This window comes from Vigna unguiculata, chromosome 4, assembly GCF_004118075.2.
Source record: "Vigna unguiculata cultivar IT97K-499-35 chromosome 4, ASM411807v1, whole genome shotgun sequence".
Classification (NCBI taxonomy): Eukaryota; Viridiplantae; Streptophyta; class Magnoliopsida; order Fabales; family Fabaceae; genus Vigna; species Vigna unguiculata.
In genome coordinates this window covers 19,087,959-19,111,056 of record NC_040282.1, presented here as the reverse complement: position 1 = coordinate 19,111,056, position 23,098 = coordinate 19,087,959, and the positions used below count along the sequence as shown (strand labels likewise).

At 35.4% G+C, this 23,098-nt stretch overlaps 1 protein-coding gene across 2 annotated transcripts; it reads right to left on the bottom strand.

The window, feature by feature from the left end:
* Positions 1–1,082: 1,082 nt before the first annotated feature.
* On the bottom strand, positions 1,083–21,909 carry LOC114182280 (co-chaperone protein p23-2). Of its 2 annotated transcripts, XM_028069114.1 has the most exons (6): positions 21,639–21,909; positions 21,143–21,326; positions 19,685–19,841; positions 2,067–2,095; positions 1,931–1,976; positions 1,139–1,466 (listed from the first exon to the last, which is right to left on the bottom strand). In XM_028069114.1, exons 1-6 carry the CDS (start codon positions 21,641–21,643, stop codon positions 1,435–1,437), a joined length of 453 nt encoding a protein of 150 aa, XP_027924915.1. In that variant the 5' UTR covers positions 21,644–21,909; the 3' UTR covers positions 1,139–1,434. The 2 variants fall into 2 exon arrangements, with proteins under 2 accessions (XP_027924916.1, XP_027924915.1); XM_028069115.1 differs by lacking the exon at positions 19,685–19,841 and having other exon boundaries at positions 1,083–1,466.
* Positions 21,910–23,098: the final 1,189 nt, after the last annotated feature.

The following is a 23,098-nucleotide window of genomic DNA, read 5'->3' as shown; positions in this document are numbered from 1 at the left end:
TTAAGTTGAGTTGACTTGTTGACCTTTGACTCTGGTTATTTGTTTTGTAAATCAAGCTATTGTCAACTTGGAGGATAATAACACTACTTGAAATGGAGAAGATAAATGGACTTAAAGCCAAATTGGAGACATTTTGGAGAGTGGAAAAGCTTGGAGTTGATCTTCATTCTAAAAGGTCAAAGGCACCACATATGAAGGCTTGGAAGCTAGCATTGCCTCATTTTCAAGACACCATCTTTTTTACCAAGCGTCTAGAAACTTAGTTTGTGATTTTGCTTATACATCCTTAAGCTTTGTTTTTTTTACTAAGAGACCCCTCATCATCAAATATAAAAGGAGTTCTTCTATACTGATGTGAAGGTTGAATATTTTAAGTAAAATTACCATATACTTGACCATTTGTGAGAATGCTCTTTGAAGGTGCGCATTCTCTAGTCTTACCTTGAGTCTAGAGCTCATGTGGCATGGCATCCCCAATTATCTTAGGTTGGTGAGCTTTAGAGTCCCCCTCAAGTGGCGTGCTTCCCTTTGTTTCCTCTTCCCCTTTCATGTCTTCCATCATTTCGTTATATTTCTTCTCTTTGACTATTTACTTGTCCATTTCTATTCGACTATTGTGCTTCATTTTGTATTTCTTCTTTTAGTTTCCATAAATTAAACTTCTCTTCTTTTTTATAGTATTCGAAATGAACCTTTACATCTAGATAACGTTGATTATCTTGATGTCTAATGGAAATTTTCCTTGAACTTGCTTAATTACCATCATATAAGCTTAAAATGAAGATGGATTTTTATCACACAAGCCTTCTTATTAGGACAAAGTAGTAATTTCAAGATTTATGGAGTGCATAAGGAAAGGAAAGGATGTGAAAAGAAATTTCCAAAAAAAATAAACTTCGATTCCAAAAACGAAAATATCGATGAGTCCACACCCTACCACCTTGATAACCAAAACCATAACCCATGCCTTCATTAAAATTTTATGTCAAGAAGTTAAAATATGCAATTCATCAAATCAAAAGATCCCAGATTGGAGTCATTTCCATCTTAGTACTTCTCAGAAACGTTAAATCCCATAAAAATGAAATAAAGTATGGAAGAATGGCCTTTAATTGAGATAAAAGTTGCAAGCTTGAAAGACACGTAATCAAAGTTAGGGTTGTCTAATCTTAAAACAATGTTGTTCAGAACAATGTTAGATTGATTATATGATGCAACCAGAACTCCCTTCAAAGAAACCCTCATCAGAATTGGTTCAAAGTAGTAACAAAAGATCGAGTTCCAAAGCACTACTTAGATTCTATATACAAGGCAGCCACACAATCATATCACAGTGCATCTCATAAAGTAGTCTGATTCTGCCCCTATGAAAATAGTTCAACGTGATTCCATGTTCCCATGCTTCTTATATCTTTCACAGTACTATAACAGTTACTATCCCCTAGCCTTTTCCAAGTCTGGAAGATCTGCAAATGATAATTATTCATGTCAGGAGGGGTAGAGCACAATAAATATGGAAAATAATTACAAATAATTAAATATTCAATAAATAAATTGTCAATTTTGAGGAAATATAGACATTCATTTTACGGACTGATAGAGAGATATAGAGCTCGTGCCATGCATGGCACACTAACAGTAACCACAAGAGAAGAGAATGAGATAAAATGAATTATGGAGGGTTAGCCTAATTAAGATGTCATAGTTCATAATAATGCATAACATTTTAATAAAACAAAATGTTGTATGCACTTCAACTTCTGCAGAAATCTTGTCATCTACTTTCCCTTTAAGTTGAAGTATACATGTTGATTTATCTCTCCTACAAGTGTTTATTGAGAAGCTTTTCTAAAATCTAAAGGATCTCATTGTCACTAAGCAATTGAAAGAATCACTGTAATTTAATTAGAGGTACAACGGGATCACTCACACAACATTCCATCATCATCACTGCTTCCCTCATCTTGACCAACAAACTGCAAAAGAACAAGATGCCATTGATTGAGATTAGGTACTGAGTTACTAAATTTTGTAACCCATGTGGCAAGTGAAAAGAACTATTTTACCCGAGAATCATCATCAGACACCAAATCAGCTGCAAAAGTCCCAACAAAAGCTTTAATCAGATTAGAGCAATACTCACAAAAAGTAATAAATTCTATCATAATCCTCAAGCAACTTAAAAAAAATCAGGATGCTACAAATGGAATTAAGAATAATGACAATGGTGAGAAATGTGAATTGAGAATTGAGAATAAAAAATGATTTTATAGAACTAGGTAAATCAGCAAAGAAGAACAAGTGAATGAGATAGGCAACAGTTAATCAGGATGCCTGAAAGCAGTAGTGCCAATCACAACAGCTTACTGGTTCCCCCCAAACATGGTGGTTGGGGAAAGGGGAAGACCAGACGAAGATACTGGAAAAGTATAATATGTAAAATACTGATGAAACAGAAGAGGGAGGTATAGGTAAGTTGTCATCATCATACTTGTGGCCAAGGGAGTAGAATGATGTATAATACTGATCTTATACTCAAACATCTATCAATATACCAAGTTGAATAGAATTAATACAAACTCATCTAACAGTGCTATCATAATTAGATTCGAAACAAAAATAAAATGCTAATATTCTAACCACCCTCCCCTGCTGTTCAAGCAGAATTTCATTAAGCTCTCAACTAGTTACAAATAATGCAATAACATGAAAACAACATACAAATACTGTTAAACTATATAAAAAAAAAAGAGAGAGAGACATTAAGCTCAAACCATGTATTTCTGAAACACAAAAGTACTTCATTTATATTGAGAAAATGAAATCAATAAAATAAATAAAGGAGATTTTACATCTAATAATAAAGATATGATTCGGGAATAAAAACAACAACATTCGTAATAATACATATATAATTTAGATATTCTTAGTTAAAAAGGATCTAAGCCTTATTTCTATAATTATAATACTTCTCTTGCACTTGAAATAATAATAGAGAGATGACGTGAATATGAGAGAGTGTGTAAACCCCTCTCAAGACTTTCATATTTATAATATCTTCAGATACATCAAATACAATGAACATAAGAAAATTCTAGAAGACATTTCCAGGAACTAAGATCAACAAAGTACAAAACACATAATAATAAACCATATTGAAGGTCATTTATTCTAAAACTCCCACTCAAGCTAGGGCATACAAATTATATGTACCAAACTTGGAGCAAATAAATTCAATCCGGGGACTTCTCAATGATTTGGTTAATACATCTACAAGTTGATCATTTGATCCAACAAACTCTGTACAAATATCTTTGGACAACAATTTTTCTCTAATGGAACACTGGATTGGAAGCAATGTCGAGAGCAGCTTGATTATCAAAATACATCTTCATCAGCTGAATATTACAAAAGTATAATTCTTGTAAGAATTGTTTTACCCATATAAGTTCATAAGCAAAAGATGCCATTATTCTATACTCAGCTTCAACACATGATCGAGTGACAACACTTTGCTTCTTACTTTTCCAAGAGACAATATTTCCTCCAAGAAAAACACAATATCATGTAATAGAACATCTATCCATAGTAGAACAAACCCAATCAACATCACAGTATCCAATAATTTGAGTATTCCTTTATCATCAAAAAGTAAACCTTATCCTAGAGCAATTTTGAGATATCTTAGAATACGAATGATGACATTCCATTCCAATGATCAATACATGGTTTTTGCATAAATTGACTCACAATACCAACTACATAGCACAAGTCTGGTTTAGTAATAGTGAGATAAATAAGTTTTCCAACTAGTCTTCTATATCTTTCTAGTACGTACAAATCATATGTACCAATGTGGTATGAACTTCTTCCACAACAATTACAATAGCCCAAGTCTTTCGAGAGGACCCACTCTCCTAAACACCTTTTTTTCCCATTAACAATCTTCCTACCTTCCCCAACACAACCCCTCCCTGACTATATATAATAGTCTTCTAAAAACCCTTTACAACCACCGGAGGTTATAACTACCTCCTAATGTCTATTCTTCCTAGTATACACCTTACCACTGAATCTATCAATTTGGGATTAATCTCCCTTGTGTAGAAAATACACATAGGGCATTGTATTTATAGTAAAGGAAGTATGGGCTAAGCCTAAAATACACATAAAGAATAATAACAAATAAACTAAAAGATAAAAATAGAGATAAGATATTTAATTATATATTTAACACTCCCCCTCAAGTTGGTACATACAAATCGTATGTACTAAGCTTGTTACAAATATAATTAATTCTCGATCCCCGTCAAGACTTAGTGAAAATATCTGCTAACTGTTAGAATTTGTTTTATTATTTGTATTAATTCTGTCATGATTTGTGTTTTATTATTTCCTTATTTAGCAGATTATAATTGCAGTGTATGATGGTATCCCTGAATCATAGGGATTTGATTGTCTAGGTGCTATTATTATACTTCCTAAAATAGGTTTCTAGCCTTATATATAGGAATTGTATTCTCATAATAATACATTGAACAATTCTACCCTAAATTATGAGACTAACTAATTATTTGAGTTAACGAACTCAGTTTTGATGTCTCTATATACAATCTTTTCTCAAATGAAATGATAGTTAATCTCAATGTGTTTAGTCCTCTTATGAAAAACAAGATTAGAACTAATATGAAAAGCAACTTGATTGTCACATATAAGTGTCATTTGAGTAACATCTCCAAATTGTAACTCTCTAAGTAATTGCTTAAGCTAGATAAGCTCACAAGTAGCTTAGGTCATAGCTCTATATTCTGCTTCTGCTTTAGAGCTTGCCACAAAACTTTGTTTCTTGCTTTTCCAAGAGATCAAGTTACCACCAATAGAGACACAATATCCAGATGTAGATCTTCTATCAAAAGGAGACCTTATCCAATCAGCATCTGAATAACAAAAAACTCTTGTATGGTTATTAGAACCATGTAACAATCCTTTTCCAGGAGATCCTTTAATGTACTTTAGTATACAAATGACTGCATTCCAATTACCTTGATATGGGAAATTAAGAAATTGACTTATCACGATGACAACAAAAGAAATGTCAGGACAAGTAACTATAAGATAATTCAATTTCACATCTAATATTCTATATTGTTACATATCTGACATAAGCTCTCCCTGATTTGGTAGAAGTTTAGTATTAGGATCTATGGATGTGTCAACAAATTTTGAATTCATCCTAATTTCCTCAAAAAATATCTAATGCATACTTTCTTTAAGAAATAACAATACCATAGTTGTTGGATTGTGCCACTTGAATACCCAAGAAAGATCTGAGTTTTCCAAGATTTTTGAATTGAAAATGATCACAAAGATGTTATTTAATCTAGGAGATGTCATGGTTGTCACTCAAAACAATATCATCAACACATACTATCAAGTAGACACATCCAACATTTGAGTGATGATAAAAGACTGAATGACATGCCTTACACCAAGTCATATCAAATTGTTGAACAACATTGCTAAATTTTTCAAACTAGGCGCTAAAAGACTAGTTTAGGCCATAAAAGGATTTGTGAAGACGACGTACCAACCTAGACTCCCCCCTAAGAAACAAATTCAGGAGGTTGCTCCATATAAATCTCTTCTTGCAAATCTCCATTGAGAAACACGTTTTTAACATCCAGTTGATAAAGAGGCCACTTTTGAATAGAAACCATGGCTATAAACAAACAAACAAACATAACTCATCTTTGCCACATGAGAAAAAGTATCACCATAATTCAACCCAAATATTTGTGTATAACCTTTGGCAACAAGACATGCTTTGAGACAATCAATAGTACCATGAGGACAAACTTTAATAGCAAAGACCCAACTGCAACCAACAACAGATCTACCAGACAGTAATGGGACAAACCCCCAAGTTCCACTATTATGAAGGGCACTTAGTTCATCTAGCATGGCCAAACACCAACCAAGATGGGCTAAGGCATCACAAGCAGACTTTGGAATAGTCACAAAAGAAATAAACGAAAGTAAAAAGACTCATTGAAGGTGACATCTGCAGAAACAAAATAGCGGTTAAGAGAATGAGAAAAATACTAGTATCCTTTTTGTGATATGGTAAACCCTAAAAAAACACATGTGTGAGCGAGGGGACATCTTATCAAGACCATGTAGACCAAAAACTTTTAGAAGGGATGAAGAGGGTCATGAGGAAATAAAATGGAATCAGGTATTTTATTATATAAAATCGAAGAAGGCAATTGATTAATGAGATAACAAACAGTAAGAACTACATCACCACAAAATATTGAGGAACCTCATCATGGATTAAAAGAGTGCGAGTTGTTTCAATAAGATGTCTAATTTTGCGCTCAACCACTCCATTTTGTTGAGATATATACGCACAGGAAGTTTGATGTAGAATGTCATGAGAAACCATAAATTGTTTAAAAGAATGAGAAAAATATTCACGGTCGTTATCATTATGCAAAATTCTAATAGAAACACCAAACTAAATTTTAATTTCATGAAAAAAAGATTGGAATATATGAAATTATTCATAATGATTTTTCATTAAAAATAACTAAGTACACCTTGAATAATCATCAATAAAAGTAACAAAGTATTGAAAACCTAAAGTAGACGTAACGCGACTAGGTCCTCAAATGTCAGCATGAACTAAGGCAAAAGGAGACAAAGCACCGTGTGTGACACTACGAGGAAAGGAACTAGGATTATGCATTGCCTAATTGACACAAATCATACACTAAATTTAACAACTTGGATATGGCAAGAACAGGCTACTACAATTTGGCAAGACCATGATGACTTAACTGAGCATTAAGAAGAGATGGAGAGTCCATAATTGTACCAACATGTGAAGAAGGGCGGAGATGATAAAGACCATGAAACTCACAGTTCCAATCACCTATCTCGAACTACGGTCCTGTAAACAAACAAAAGTTTGGGTAAAGGAAATAACACAATCAAAAGAACGGGTTAGACGACTAATGGATAATAAGTTAAAAGGAGGCCAAGGACATAAAGAACATTATCAATGGATAAAAAAGGAAAAAGATTAACAATCCCAACACCAAGAGCTAAAACACTAGACCCATTAGCCATTGTAACAGAAGGTAACATGACCAGTGACTCCTAAGTCAAGCACCCAAGGACCAATAGATGAAGATTAAGTAGACCAGCAAAAAATGTACCTTGGCATGCAATAGAAGCATTGAAACTAGAGGGCTTATGATCCTTACACCATTTTAGAAACTCATTGATGATAGCAGATTTGTCAACAGGAGCATATGAAGGAGAATCCAAAGTAGATGGCTATGAGAGAATATCAGTTTGAGCAATAGCATTAGATCGAGGAGGACGACTAAGTAATGCATAACACTTGTCAATTTTGTGGCCAAACATGCCACAATGGTCACAGTTGTGACGCAATTTTTCTGGCTTGCGAGAGTAGTTACGATCATCATGATGAGATGCCAAAGCAGAGGAATCATCGGAAAAAATAGGTGTATCAATGGAAGGTTTACACGCACACACAAAAGGGTGGAACAAGTAGAAATGAAATTGGGTATAACAAGAGAACCTTAAATCTGATCACGGACATGGGAGTATTTATCAACAAGTCCATGTAAAGTCAAAACCATGAAGAAGTTTGATCGTTGCTCAATTTCTTCTGCAAGAGTAGAGGCAGGAGGTAATACTTCATTAAATTCATGAAAAAGAACATTCATCTTACCCAAATAATCAACCATAGGGTCCTGAGTACGAGGAGCAACGTCAAAAAGGTCGTGACAAATACCATAGAGACGTTGAGTATCATTGGTGTACAATAATTTGGCATGTTTCCAAACTTCATAACATGTATCATAGGCATGCAACATTTGTTTGATAGAAGATTGCATGGTATTCTTGAGAACCATGCATAAGTGAGCATCAATCCTCTTCCAATGGGGAAAATCACCGGAAGCAATATCAGTCCCTTTGAGAGTAAGATGATCAACATACCCCTGACTCTCAAGCCAAAGTTTAAGTTTGTTGCTCAAGTCACATAATTCTTGCTACCTAACTTATCAATGGGCAAGTGCACATTTTCCTGGGTACAAAAGACCAATGGGTCAAACATAGCGGAGGTAAAGGTAGAAGAAACAGTAGAAGTGGAAGAAGCAGTGGAAGACGCCATGAAGGGAGAGGAAACCTTAAAAATCCACAGTGCTCCAATGAAGGAACCAAGCATAAATCCTAAAAGACAAGACTGAGGTGAGTCCAATGAAGGGAATCGCTGCTAGAGAGAAGCCCTGAACGTGTGGGAACTCCATTGAAGACGTCATTGACAGCACGATGGTCGCCTGGCCAAGACGATCAAAACCGTGAGGTTGATGGTTGGAACTCCAACAATGGTGACGACAATGAGAGTTGCGGCGGTGGAGCAGTGACAGAGGCAACGAAATTTTTTTCTATACGAACCTGGGCTCTAGATACCTTATTAAATATACTGAAGATAGGTTTGAGATTAATCTCCCTTGTGTAAAAAATACACATAGGGCACTATATTTATAATAAAAGAAGTATGGGCTAAGCCCAAAATACATGTAAAAAATAATATATAAAGTGAAGATAAAGATAGAGATAAGATATCTAATGATAAATCTAACACCATATAAGTCTACAAGCAAGAGATGTCATTGCTCTATACTCAGCTTCAACACATGATCGATCGACAACATTTTGCTTCTTACTTTTCTAAAAGACAATTATTTCCTCCAGGCAAAACACAATATCTTGTAGTATAGCGTCTACCCTTAGTAGAACCAACCCAATCAGCATCACAATATTCAATAATTTGGGTATTCCCTTTATCTTAGAATATGAATGACAGCATTCCAGTGATCAATACATGGTTTTTGCATAAATTGACTCCACCAACTACATAGGACAAGTCGGGTCTTGTAATAGTGAGATAAATAATTGTTCCAACTAGTCTTTTATATCTTTCTGGATTAGAGAAAGTTTCTACCTGTTCTGCCATTAAATTTAGATTGGGTTAAATGTTTTTGGTCTATTAACTTTTGGTGAAAATTAAAATTAGTCTCTCCTCGAAACTTTGTAACAACAAACGACACATTTTACGAAGTCTTGGAACAGGTCAAATTATTGTACACCAATGACACTCAATGTCTATATGGTGTTTGTCACAACCTACTTAATGTTGTTGCTCCTCGTACTCAGGACCCTGTGGCAGATTATTTGGGTAAGGTGAATGTTCTTTTCCATGAATTTAATGAAGTATTACCTGCTGCCTTTAATCCTGCTAAAGAAATCGAGCAACAGTCAAGGTTCTTCATTGTTGTGATTTTACACGAACTTGCTGAAAAATATTCTCATGTCCGTAATCAGATTTTGGATTCTCCTATTATACCCAATTTTACCTCTACTTGTTCCACTCTTTTGTGTGTGCCTTGTCAACCTTCCACTGATCCACATGTCACTGCCAATAATTCCTCTGCTTTGGTCTCAACATGATGATTGCCACCACTCACGCAAGCCAGAAAAAGGGCATCACAAGTGTAATCACTATGGCAAGTTCGGCCACAAAATTGATTGTTGTTATGTCTTACATGGTTGTCCTCCTCTATCTGATGTTGTTGCTCACACTGATCCTCCGTTACAACCATCTACTACGAATCCTCCTTCATTTGTTTCTGCCACCGACAAATCTGCTATCATCAATGAATTTCGCAAATGGAGTGAGGATCGTAAGCTTTCTAGTTCCATGACTTTTGTTGCTCACACAGGTACAACTTTTGCTGGTTTGAATCAATCTTCACCTATTGGTCCTTGGGTGTTCGACTCAGGAGCCACCTATCACATTACTAGTAAAAATTCTTTGTTTTCCTCTTTGTCCTCTCCGGATAATTTACCCTCTGTTACAATGACTAATGGATCTCGTGTTTTAGCTCATGGTGTTGGGATTGTCAATCTTTTTTTCTTTTTGATCCATAGGTCTCCTTTTAACTTATCATCCGTAAGTCGTCTAAGATGTTATCTTGATTGAGTTCTTTCCTTTACCCAAACTTTTGTTTGTTTATAGGACCAAAGTTCGAAATAGGTGATGGACACCAGATTGAGTCCCATGGTTTTTACAATCTTCGCCCTTCTTCTCATGTTGGCATAATTATGGAGTCTCCACCTCTTCTTCTTCATGCTCAGTTAGGTCATCCTAGTCTTACTAAGTTGCAGCAGCTTGTTCCTAGCTTATCCAAGTTGTCCATGTTGGTGTGTGAGTCGTGTCAATTAGGCAAGCATAATCGTAGTTTCGCACACGGTGCTTCGTCCCCTTTTTGCTTTAGTTCACTCTAACATTTGAGGACCTAGTCGTGTTACGTCTAATCCAGTGTTATTGAATTTCGGCCATGGCGGCACCATGGCGGAAACCGGTAGCGGTTTCCCGGCCTGCCGCCACAATAAGGCGGAGGCGAATCGGATTTCTTGTGGCGGTCCATGGCGGCCGCTTTAGACATGGCGGGTGGCGGTGGCGGAACGGTCATGGCGTAAAAATCGGGTTGAAAAAAGGAAAAAGCAATGAACTTGAACAGAAAGAGAAGAAATGGCAGATGGAAGTGCAACAGTGGCGGCGCGGGAGAATGTGGAAGAAAGGAGGGCGTGGGAGAAAGTGAGAGAAAGAAGGATACTGAACCCTAATTGCATTGAGGTTTTGAGGCTTTAAAAAAATGGGCCAGACCCACTAAAACTTTATTTATTAATCTTACCTACTCTTTCACTCTTCTTTTCTTTTTTTACCCTAAATTTTTTACCTTGAGTTACTGCAGCAGTAAAATTCTCTTAACTTAAAACACATTCTTTTACCCAAACTTACTACAGAAGTAAATCTTCTTTTAACCTTTTCCTTCTCAACATTACTTTCTAACATCTAAGTATTAACTCTTGTAACTATCAGCCACCATTGCCAGCCGCTGCTGTCCCCATTGCCCGCCGCTGCCACCACCAAACACCGCCAACAGCTGCCGCCACTGGCCACCGCCAATTCTTTTTCTTTTCTAAATATTTTTTTCTACTTCTCTATTTTCACTATAATTATTTTGCAAAAAAAAAACATACCAATTTTTCAACAAAAATAATTGCCAATGATCATAATACTTCAATATCATTATTTTTGTATTAAAATTATATGTGAGGTATTATATTTTCTTTACCGTATTATTTCCGCCATAACCCGTTATAACTTTCGTTATAACTTTATAAAGGTTTTTGGGGTCACCGATATAATCCGTTATCCGATATCAATAACACTGGTCTAATCTAGGTTTTCAATACTTTGTTACATTTATTAATAATTATTAACGGTGTACTTGGTTATTTTTAATGAATAATCGTTCTGAATTATTTCATATCTTCCAATCTTTTTTTAATGAAATTCAAACTCAATTTGGTGTTCCTATTAAAATTTATGCAAAGTCATGATGGTCGTAAATAGCTTTCTAATTCTTTTAAACAATTTATGGCTTCGCGTGGCATTCTGCATCAAACTTCTTGTCCAAATACACGTCAATAAATGGGGTGGCTGAACACAAAAATAGACATCTTATTGACACCGCTTGCACACTTTTAATTCATGGCGAGGTTCCTCAATCTTTTTGGGGTGACGTTGTTCTTATTGTTATCTTATTAATCGCATGCATTCTTCGGTTTTAAATTATAAAATACATCATTCCATTTTATTTCCTCATGAACCTCTTCATCCCTTACCTTTCAAGGTTTTCTGGTCTACATGTTTTGTGCACAATTTTAGTTCTAGTCTAGATAAATTTTCTCCTCGATCAGACAAATGTGTCTTTTTAGGGTTTATAATATCACAAAAAGGATATAAGTGTTTTTCTCCTTCTCTTAACCGCTATTTTGTTTCTACAAATGTCACCTTCAATAAGTCTTCCATTTACTTTAAAAGTTCTTCTCATTCCACTGAGTCTCCATCTAATATAGTCAATATTCCTATGATTTGTGATCTTCTAGGTGTGCCTTGTACACCGTTAGTTTCTGCTCCACCATCACTTCAAGTTTATAGTCGTCGCCATCGTCCTCAACAACCATCAAGTGACTCACCTCAAGTGCCAACGAATGTGTCTCCTCCGGATCCAACAATTGAGTCTCCCCTTCCACCAAGTGACCTTCCAATTGCCCTCAGAAAAGGTATTTGTTCTACATGTAATCCCTCTCCTCATTATATTGTTTTAAATTACCATAGATTGTCTTCACCTTTTTATACTTATCTTTTGTCTATTTCTTCTGTGACCATTCCAAAATTTGTTCGTGGTGTCTTAACCCATCCTGGTTGGCATGAGGCCATGCTTGATGAACTGAGTGTTCTTTATAATAGTGAAACTTGGGAGCTTGTCCCATTACTATCTAAGAAATTTGTTGTTGGTTGCAGGTGGATTTTTGCTATTAAAGTTGGACCTAATGGTACTATTGATTGTCTCAAAGCACGTCCGGTGGCCAAAAGTTATACCCAAATCTTTAAGTTGGACTATGGTGATAATTTTTCTCCTGTGGCGAAGATGGCTTGTGTTCGTTTATTTATTGCAATGGAGGCTCTTCAACAATGACCTCTTTATCAACTAGACGTTAAAGACACATTCCTCAATGGCGATTTGCAAGAAGAGATTTATATGGAGCAACCTCATGGATTTGTTGCTTAGGGGGAGTCTTCTAAGTTGGTATGTCGTCTTCGCAAATCGTTATATGTCCTAAAACAGTTGCCAAGGGCCCGGTTTGCAAAATTTAGCAATGTTGTTCAACAATTTAGTATGACTCGATGTGAGGCAGATCATTCAGTCTTTTATCGTCATTCAGGTGTTGGATGTGTCTACTTGATAGTGTATGTTGATGACACATCGTTCTTACCGACAGTGATAACCATGGCATCTCTCAGATGAAACGACATCTTTATGATCATTTTCAGAACAAAGATCTTGGAAAACTCAGATATTTCTTGAGTATTGAGGTGGCACAGTCCAACAAATACGATATTGTTATTTCTCAAAGGAAGTATACATTGGATATTTTGGAAGAAACTAGGTTGATGAATTCCAAATCTATTGACACACTCATAGATCCCAATATTAAACTTCTACCGAATCAGGGGGAGCCTATGTCAGATCCCCAACAGTATAGAAGATTAGTTAGGATATTGAATTATCTTACAATTACTCGTCCTGACATTTCCTTTGCAGTCAGTGAGGTAAGCCAATTTCTTAATTCTCCGTGTGAAGATCATTGGAATGCAGTTATTTGTATATTAAAGTACATTAACGAATCTCCTAGAAAAAAGTTGTTATATGGTTTTTAATAACCATACAAAAGTTGTTTGTTATTCAAATGTTGATTGGGCAGGATCTCCTACTGATAGAAGGTCTACATCCGGATAGTGTGTCTCAATTGGAGGTAACTTGATCTCTTGGAAAAGCAAGAAACAAAGTGTTGTGGCAAGATCTAGTGCAGAAATAGAATATGGAGTCAAGACTTTAGCCACTTGTGAGCTTGTTTGGCTTAAGCAATTGCTTAAGGGGTTATAGTTTGGAGACGTTAATTAAATGACACTTATACGTGACAATCAAGTTGCCCTTCATATCAGTTCTAATCTTGTCTTTCATGAGAGGACTAAACACATTGAGATTGACTGTCATTTCATTCAAGAAAAGATTGTGTCTGGAGCAGTGTTATTGATATCGGATAACGGATTATATCGGTGATCCCAAAAACCTTTATAAAGTTATAACGGACGTTATAACGGGTTATGGCGGAAATAATGCGGTAAAGAAAATATAATACCCCACATATAATTTTAATACAAAAATAATGATATTGAAGTATTATGATCATTGACAATTATTTTTGTTGAAAAATTAGTATGTTTTTTTTTTGCAAAATAATTATAGTGAAAATAGAGAAGTAGAAAAAAATATTGAAAAAAGAAAAAGAATTGGCAGTGGCCAGTGGCAGCAGCTGTTGGCGGTGTTTGGTGGTGGCAGCGGCCGGCAATGGGGACAACAGCGGCTGACAATGGTGGCTGACAGTTACAAGAGTTAATACTTAGATGTTAGAAAGTAATGTTGAGAAGGAAAAGGTTAAAAGAAGATTTACTTCTGTAGTAAGTTTGGGTAAAAGAATGTGTTTTAAGTTAAGAAAATTTTACTGTTGCAGTAACTCAGGGTAAAAAATTTAGGATAAAAAAGAAAAGAAGAGTGAAAAAGTAGGTAAGATTAATTAAATAAAGCTTTAATGGGCCTGGCCCATTTTTTTAAAGCCTCAATGCAATTAGGGATCAGTGTATCCTTCTTTCTCTCACTTTCCACGCCCTCCTTTCTTCCACATTCTCCCGCGCCGCCGCTGCTGCACTTCCATCTACCATTTCTTCTCTTTCTGTTCAAGTTCCTTGCTTTTTCCTTTTAAAAACCCGATTTTTACGCCATGACCGTTCCGCCACCGCCACCCGCCATGTCTAAAGCGGCCGCCATGGACCGCCACGGGAAATCCGATTCGCCTCCGCCTTATTGTGGCGGCAGGCCGGGAAACCGCTACCGGTTTCCGCCATGGCGCTGCCATGGCCGAAATTCAATAACACTGGTCTGGAGACATCAAGACTGAGCTTTTTAACTTAAGTTATCAATTAGCAAATGTTTTCACTAAGTCTTTACAGGGACCAAGAATTTGTTATATTTGTAACAAGCTTGATACATACGATTTGTATGCACCTGCTTGAGGGGGAGTGTTAAGATATCATTAATATCTTATCTCTATCTTATTTTTAGCTTCTATTATTATTGTTTTCCGTATGTCATAGATATTGTTTAGATATTGTTTGATATTATTAAGATATTGTTAATCACAATATCAAACAATATCTTCTATTTACTCTATTTATTTTCAGTTACTCTTTTTAATTGTACCTCTCTCTATTATAAATAGATTACCCTATGTGTGATTTATACACAAGGGAGATTAATCTCAAACATTGTTTGTCGCCGTCACCGCCGGAGTGTTAGTTCCAACCGGCGACCACACGGTTCTGATTGCCCTGGCCAAGCGACCTCTTTGGTATTTTACAGTTTTTTTCTCTCTTCCCTTCCTCCATGGCGTCTTCCGCTGCCTCTTCCAGTTCTAAAATCTCTTCTGGTCTGTTTGACCCGTCCATCTACACTAACTATGTTAATGTACACTTATTCATTGACAAGTTAATTGGCCCTAATTATGCCACATGGTCATTAGACGTCCGATTATAGCTTCAGAGTTAGAAGTATCTTGATCATCTTACTCCGAAAGCACCTACTCTCACTCTTGTTTAGGAAGACCGTTGGGAAACCATTGATGCTCAATTATGTGTGGATCTCAAGGGTACTCTTGATCCTTTGTTAAAGCAACTTTTTCGTTCCTACGAAACATGTGCTCAAATATGGGAGCATGCCAAGTTATTATACACCAATGATACTCAACGTCTCTATGGTGTTTGTTCTAAATTTGCAGATCTTATTTCCTCTAAACATCAAGACTCTATGACTGATTATATGGACAAAATTCATGCTCTTTTTCATGAGTTCAATGAGTTATTACCCCCTTCCCCCGACCCTGCCACAGAAATCGAGCAACGCTAAAAGTTTTTAATGCTCGGAGCATTATACAAGCTTGCTGATAAATATTCACATATTCGTGATCAAATTTTGGGTTCCCCAGTTGTCCCCACCTTGACTTCAACCTGCTCTACTCTTTTGCATGTACCAAAACAACCCAACACTGATACACCTGCTTTTGTTGATGATTCTTCTGCGTTGGCATCTCACTCGCCCTCGCAAACAGGGAAAGGGCGTCCTAAGTGTGAGCATTGTGGCAAGCTCGGTCACAAGATTGACAAGTGTTATGCATTACATAAGTGTGAACATTATGGCAAGCCAGGTCACAAGATTGATAGGTGTTATGCATTGCATGGTCGTCCTCCTCGCTCTGCTGCAACTACTCAGACCAACCTTTCCCCACCTTCGTCTATTGGGGATCCTCCTTCTGTTTCATCCGATACACCTACTATGTTCAACAAATTTCTCAAATGGTATAAGGATCAACAGTCTTCTAGTTCCACTGCATTTGTCACTCACACAGGTACATCTTTTGTTGGTCTGACTCGATCTTCTTCTCCTGGTCCTTGGGTTTTTTATTCAAGAGCCATTGATCATATTACTGGTAACAAATCTTTGTTTTCTTCTTTATCCTCTCATAATCCTTTACCTTCTGTTACATTGGCTGATGGTTCAAGAGTCTCATCTCATGGTGTTGGCACTGTTAAACTTTTCCCTTCTTTAACCATTGATAATGTTCTTTATGTCCCTGGGTCTCCTTTTAACATGTTGTCCATCAGTCGTCTAACTCATTCTCTTGAGTATATTGTTTCTTTTACCAACAATTTTGTGTGTTTACAGGACCGGAGTTCGAAACAAGTGATTGGCACAAGATGTGAGTCTCATGGTCTTTCTCATCTCCGTCCCTCTACACACGTTAGTGCAGTTATGGAGTCTCCCTCTCTTCTTCATGCTCAGTTAGGTCATCCAAGCCTTGCAAAGTTATAGCAGCTTGTCTGCCTTGTCCAAGTTATCTCGCTTGGTGTGAGTCGTGTCAATTAGGCAAGCATTGTCGTACTTCCTTTCCTCGTAGTGTCACACGTGATGCTTCGTCCCCTTTTGCCTTGGTTCACTCTGACATTTGGAGTCCTAGTCGCATTAAGTCTACTTTAGGTTTTCAATACTTTGTTACTTTCATTGATAATTATTTCATATGTACTTGGTTATTTTTAATGAAACATCGTCCAAAATTATTTTATATCTTTCAATCTTTTTTTAATGAAATTAAAACTCAGTTCGTTGTTTCTATTAGAATTTTGCACAGTGATAATGGTCGTGAATATCTTTCTCATTCTTTTAAACAATTTATGACTTCTCACGATATTCTGCATCAAACTTCTTGTGCTTATACCCCTCAACAAAATGGTGTAGCTGAACGTAAAAATAGACATCTTATTGAAACAACTCGCACTCTTTTAATTCGTGGAGAGGTTCCTGAACATTTTTGACGTGATGTTAATCTTACTGTCTGTTATCTCATTAATCGCATGCCTTCTTTGATTTTAAAAAATAACATACCTCATTCCATTTTATTCCCTCATGAACATCTTCATCCCTTGCCTCTAAGAGTTTTCGAGTCTACATGTTTTGTTCATAATTTCAGTCCTGGTCTTGACAAGTTTTCTTCTAGATCACATAAGTGTATTTTCTTAGGGTTTACAAGATCACAAAAAGGATACAAATGTTTTTTTCCTTTCCTTAACCATTATTTTGTATCTGTAGATGTCACCTTTGATGAGTTCTCTCTTTATTTTAAGAGTCAAACTTCACCTCTGACACCATCCAATCCTGACAACTCTCCCAGTACCTTTAATGTTCCTATTGTTTGTGACTCCCTTATTGTCTTCTTCACCATCGATTCCTGCTCCACAGTCAGCTTCTCCTCCACCACCTATTCAGGTTTATAGTCGCCGAAATCGATCACAACCACCACCATGTGACTCCACTCAAGTGCCAACTACTTTGTCTCCTCCAGCTCTGACACCTGAGTCTGACCTTCCCATTGCCCTCCGAAAAGGTATGCGTTCTACCCATAATCCCTCTCCCCATTATATTGCTTTGAGTTATCATCGATTGTCATTACCTTTTTATACATGTCTTTTCTCTCCTTTTGTGACCATTCCAAAAACTGTCTGTGAAGCTTTAGCCCATCCTGGTTGGCGTCAGGCCATGACAGATGAACTAAGTGCTCTTCAAAACAATGGAACTTGGGAACTGGTCTCGTTACCGTCTCGGAAATTTGTTGTTGGTTGTCGGTGGGTGTTTGCTATCAAAGTTGGACCTGATGGTACTATTGATCGCCTCAAAGCTCGTCTTTTGGCCAAAGGTTATACTTAAATTTTTGGGTTGGATTATGGAGATACATTTTCCCCCGGCAAAGATGGCTTTTGTTCGTTTATTTATCGTCATGACTGCTCTTCAACAATGGTCTCTTTATCAACTGGATGTTCAAAATGCTTTGCAAGAAGAAATCTATATGGAGCAACCTCCTGGGTTTGTTGCTCAGGGGGGTTTTCTGGGATGGTATGTCGTCTTCACAAATCCCTATAAGGCCTAAAACAATCTCCTACGGCCTCGTTTGGAAAGTTTAGCAATGTTGTTCAGCAATTTGGTATGACTCGATGTGAAGCAGATCATTCTGTCTTTTATCAACTCTCGAGTGCTGGATGTGTTTACTTGATAGTATATGTTGATGACATCATTCTTACTTTGAGTAACAACCATGGCATCTTTCAGTTGAAACATCTCTATCACCATTTTCACACCAAAGATCTTGGCAAACTCAGATATTTCTTGAGTATTGAGGTAGCACAGTCCAATGATGGTATTGTTATATCTTAGAGAAAGTATGTCATGGATATTCTAGAGGAAATAGGGTTGGTGAGTTCAAAGTTTGTTGATATACCCATGGATCCCAATACTAAACTTCTACCAAATTAGAGGGAGCCTATATCTGATCCTGAATAGTATAGAAGATTGGTTGGGAAATTGAATTATCTTACCGTTACTCGTCCTGACATTTCCTTTGCAGTCAGTGCGGTAAGCCAATTTCTTAATTCCCCATGTGAAGATCATTGGAATGCAGTCATTCGTATTTTGAAGTATATTAAAAGATCCCCTGGAAAAGGATTGTTATATGGTTCTAATAACCGTACAAGAGTTGTTTGCTACTCAGATGTTGATTGGGCAGAATCTCCTTTTGATAGAAGATCTACATCTGGGTATTGTATCTCCATTGGTGGTAACTTGATCTCGTGGAAAAGTAAGAAATAGAGTGTTGTAGCAAGATCCAGTGCAGAAGTAGAATATAGAACTATGGCCTCAGCTGCCTGTGAACTTGTTTGGCTCAAGCAATTCCTTAGAGAGTTACAATTTGGAGATGTTATTTAACTGACACTTGTGTGTGACAATAAGGCTGCTCTTCATATTAGCTCTAATCATGTCTTTCATGATAGGACCAAACACATTGAGATTGATTCATTTCATTTGGGAAAAGATCATGTCTGGAGACATCAAAATTGAGTTTGTTAACTCATCAGTTAGCAGATATTTTTACTAAATCTTTACAGGGACCTAGAATTGATTATATTTGTAACAGGCTTGGCACATACGATTTGTATGCTCCAGCTTGAGGGGGAGTGTTAGATATTATTTAGATATTGTATGATATTATTAAGATATTGTTAGATATTGTTAATCACAATATCAAACAATATCTTCTATTTACTTTATATATTTTTAGTTACTCTTTTTAATTGTTTCTCTCTCTATCATATATAGATTACCCTATGTGTGGTTTATACATAAGGGAGATTAATCTCAAATCCTATTTTATTTATTCTTAACAGTATATATTTTGAGCTCAGCCCACATTTTCTTTATTATAAATACAACCCCTATGTGTATTTTCTACACAAGGAAGATTAACTCAAACCTAGTTTCACTATATTTAATAGTTATGATTTATAGAAGCTTACAAGTTGACTCTTCATCTTCATCACACCATCTATTCCAATCAACCTTCAAGTACGGAGCAGGTTTCTCTTCAGACTTCAATAGCCTCTTCCACCAACCTTTTTCTCCTTTCTGAATTGAGCATAGTATGTTTCTTAAGCTAGATTTAGTTTTACAACCCTACACACCATAATGAAAAATTTAAGTATATGACCACCAAAACTTTTCTTTTAAAATGTTTGACATGGAAAAGAACAAAATAAGAGGCAAAAACAAAAAGTATTGAGTAAGATTCTCTTGAGAAATTTATTTCACCACCAGATCTCTAACTTTTAGCATAATATTTGAGTAGTTTCATATTCATTCAACTTCAATAGAATCTTAAAAGAAAACGCTATTAATGTAAACATAAAAGCATTGCATGCTTCATATATGCATATGAAAAAAAATTCCACAAGCTGTTACATATATCATAACAATTTTTCTTGAGAGTGATAAAGACTCAACAAAAGAAAAGACAATGGGGATCAGAGCTACAGGCACTAAACTCTTAAGAAACAGCAGGTAAAAGAAACAAGAATAGCAACAATGTGATGTAGGAGATGATTGGGAACGAGGTGGCAATGATTGGTTTTAGTTGGAACCATCGACCAAATTTTGGATGATATTTGAGTATAGTGAAATCATAACAGTGAATCAATGACAAAGAACGGACACTTCTCAAAAGAATAAGTTGCCCACACTTCAGATGCAAATAATTCTTCCTATGTATCAAGGTTAAATGCTTAAGTTATTAGGTGGAGAAACGGCAATAGTTTAACATCTCTGATCCTGTACATAACTATGTTAACTGAAAAGTGTACTACAACATGAGCTGCATGCATTAATGCTGCAGAAATATTCAAATTTCAGACACACATACACAAAAATACATAAGGAATAGTATTCAGGATTTACAAGCTTTCCATAATGCCTTAACCACAAATGACCATTGTCCACCAAATTACCATAGAGATTTTGTACAGCTCAATGTGGGATTAGACAATAGGGAAACCCCAAACCCAAAGGTTGGAACAGTTTTAACATAACATGATTAAAAGGAATCATTTCATCAAATATTTTTTCCAGCACAGCATCAATTTCAAACGATAATATGTCCAACAATCCCAAAAGCTAAGAAGGGCACAACTACTTTCGGCCCAAGAGGTTAAATTAATATCAAAAGCTGAACGGTATTTGATGGAGAAAAAGAAAAGGAGATATCAAATTCAAAAGAAAGTACAAAAGAATTGTAATTAGAAAACATATAGCCAGCCCCAAATCCCAAATCCTTCAAAAATCATCATACTCGTCACTACAATCACCGTTATCCTTACATAGCCACAAAACACGACTTCACACAAAGTATGGACAGAATCAAATAACAGTGTGGCATTTTTCTAATGTGAAGAATTTAATAAAACAACCATAATCTCCCTCACCTCAGGTTCAATAGATCCATAAAGTTCTAAGCTAAAGCTGTAGGATTCATCTTGAGTGCCCGAAGCAGAGAAACTAAACAAACCCTGAGGCTCACACTTCACAGAAACATCCTTGGCATCAGGCAGAGCAACAGTAAGGTAAATCTTATCAGAACGTTGAGCCCACAAAACTTCAGGATGGCGACTAATCTCACAAAAAGAAAAAAAGACACAACTTTTCAACAACATTACAAATAAATGGGTAAATTGCTCAGAATATTAACCTGTTACAAGTTACAACCAAATGGATCAACTGTATTACAATGTTTTTGCCGCAAAAGATGTGAAACAGAAGCGGCAAAGGCAATATAGAAATGGGGTACTGGTAAAATTAAGTTATCTTACAAGTGATGAAGTTTTCTCATTTCGTGTCGCAGCAGATATCAGAAAAAGCTTTAGAAAATTACTAGTAAGTCAAACAATGAAATGAGAACAGAAAAAGAAGCAAAGAAAAAACCTCATTTGTTGAGTGAGAAAGACGAATGCGAAAGGAAGAGTCTCCAGAAGAGAAAGAAATGTTGGTATGATTACGATAATATAATGACTTCAAGACAACCAGAAACTTCGTTGTTGATTCTTTGATCTCACCTTCCTTGTCAAAGGATTCTCAACCTACAACCTACAAATATTCCTTACCAGCGTCATTTTTTCACTCATTTCCAGTAGATATTTGCCTTTTATGGACTAGGTTAATTATTTGGATGTTGTCGACTTTGGTGGGTTTTAATTTGGTCCCGTTCCAAAATAAGTTTTAATTGCGTCTTTCGAAAAAAAAGTATTTTAATTAATTGTTTTTTTAGCTTATTATCCGACTGTCATATGTTAACTATATGATTTTTTTTATTTAATTTTCTTTTTTAAATTTAATTTTTTTTAATTTTGTAATACTTTTTTAAAATTTGTTACAATGTGTCAGGTCCTTAGTCTCATGTGACTATATAATATGACATGTCAATATAACTATCAAATGTCATTATCTTGTTTTTAAATTAGTCTTCATATATGTCTATTTGATTCAATCTAGTCCATACTTATGTCTTTTTCATTCAAATTGGTCCTAATTTTATTTTTTGTAAATAGAGCAATTTTATTTTTCTTCAATTTGAGACAATTTATTATTTGTAGAAATGTTATACTATTATTTTTTATTAAAAACAACTTTCTAACATATTACATCATTATATGTTGTTAACTCATGTTTCGTTAATCATCCAAATTTTTTTTTCAAAATAGAATAATATTGTTCCTCTCCAATTTAAGACCGAATTTATTATTTGTATAAATGTTATACTAATAATATTTATTAAAAATGACTTTTTAACATATTACATAGTTGTATATTATTAACCTATATTTTGTTAATAATTTATTTTATTACTAAATTTTAATATAAATATCAATACTTAATTTTTTTAAAATATTTATACTTAAATTAGTTTTAATCTTATAATAAAACATAGATTAAAAAATATATTTCAATTATTAAAAAAAATTGGGACAAAATTGAATCAAATAAACATAAATAGGGACTAAATTGAATTAAAGGCACATAAATAAGGACTAAATTGAAATCAAGACAATCATACCACATGTCACATCAGGGACCTGAAATTTTTTTAAAAAAAGAAAAATTTAAAAATTAAGAGAAAATAAAAAAAAAAAATCACATATTGACACATGACACATAGTTCACGATGTTAGTAATTTTTTTCTCAAAAGGGGCCTAATTGAGACACTTTTACAAAAGTTGGGATGCAATTGAAACATTTTGGAAAACGGAGAGTAAATTGACACACTGTAACATCCCGTCAGGATATTACAGATTTATAAATAATAAAATAAATAAATAAATAACAACGCATTTAATAATACCTCATTTTCCCAAAACGCGGGAAAATTTAAACTTTACTAAATGAG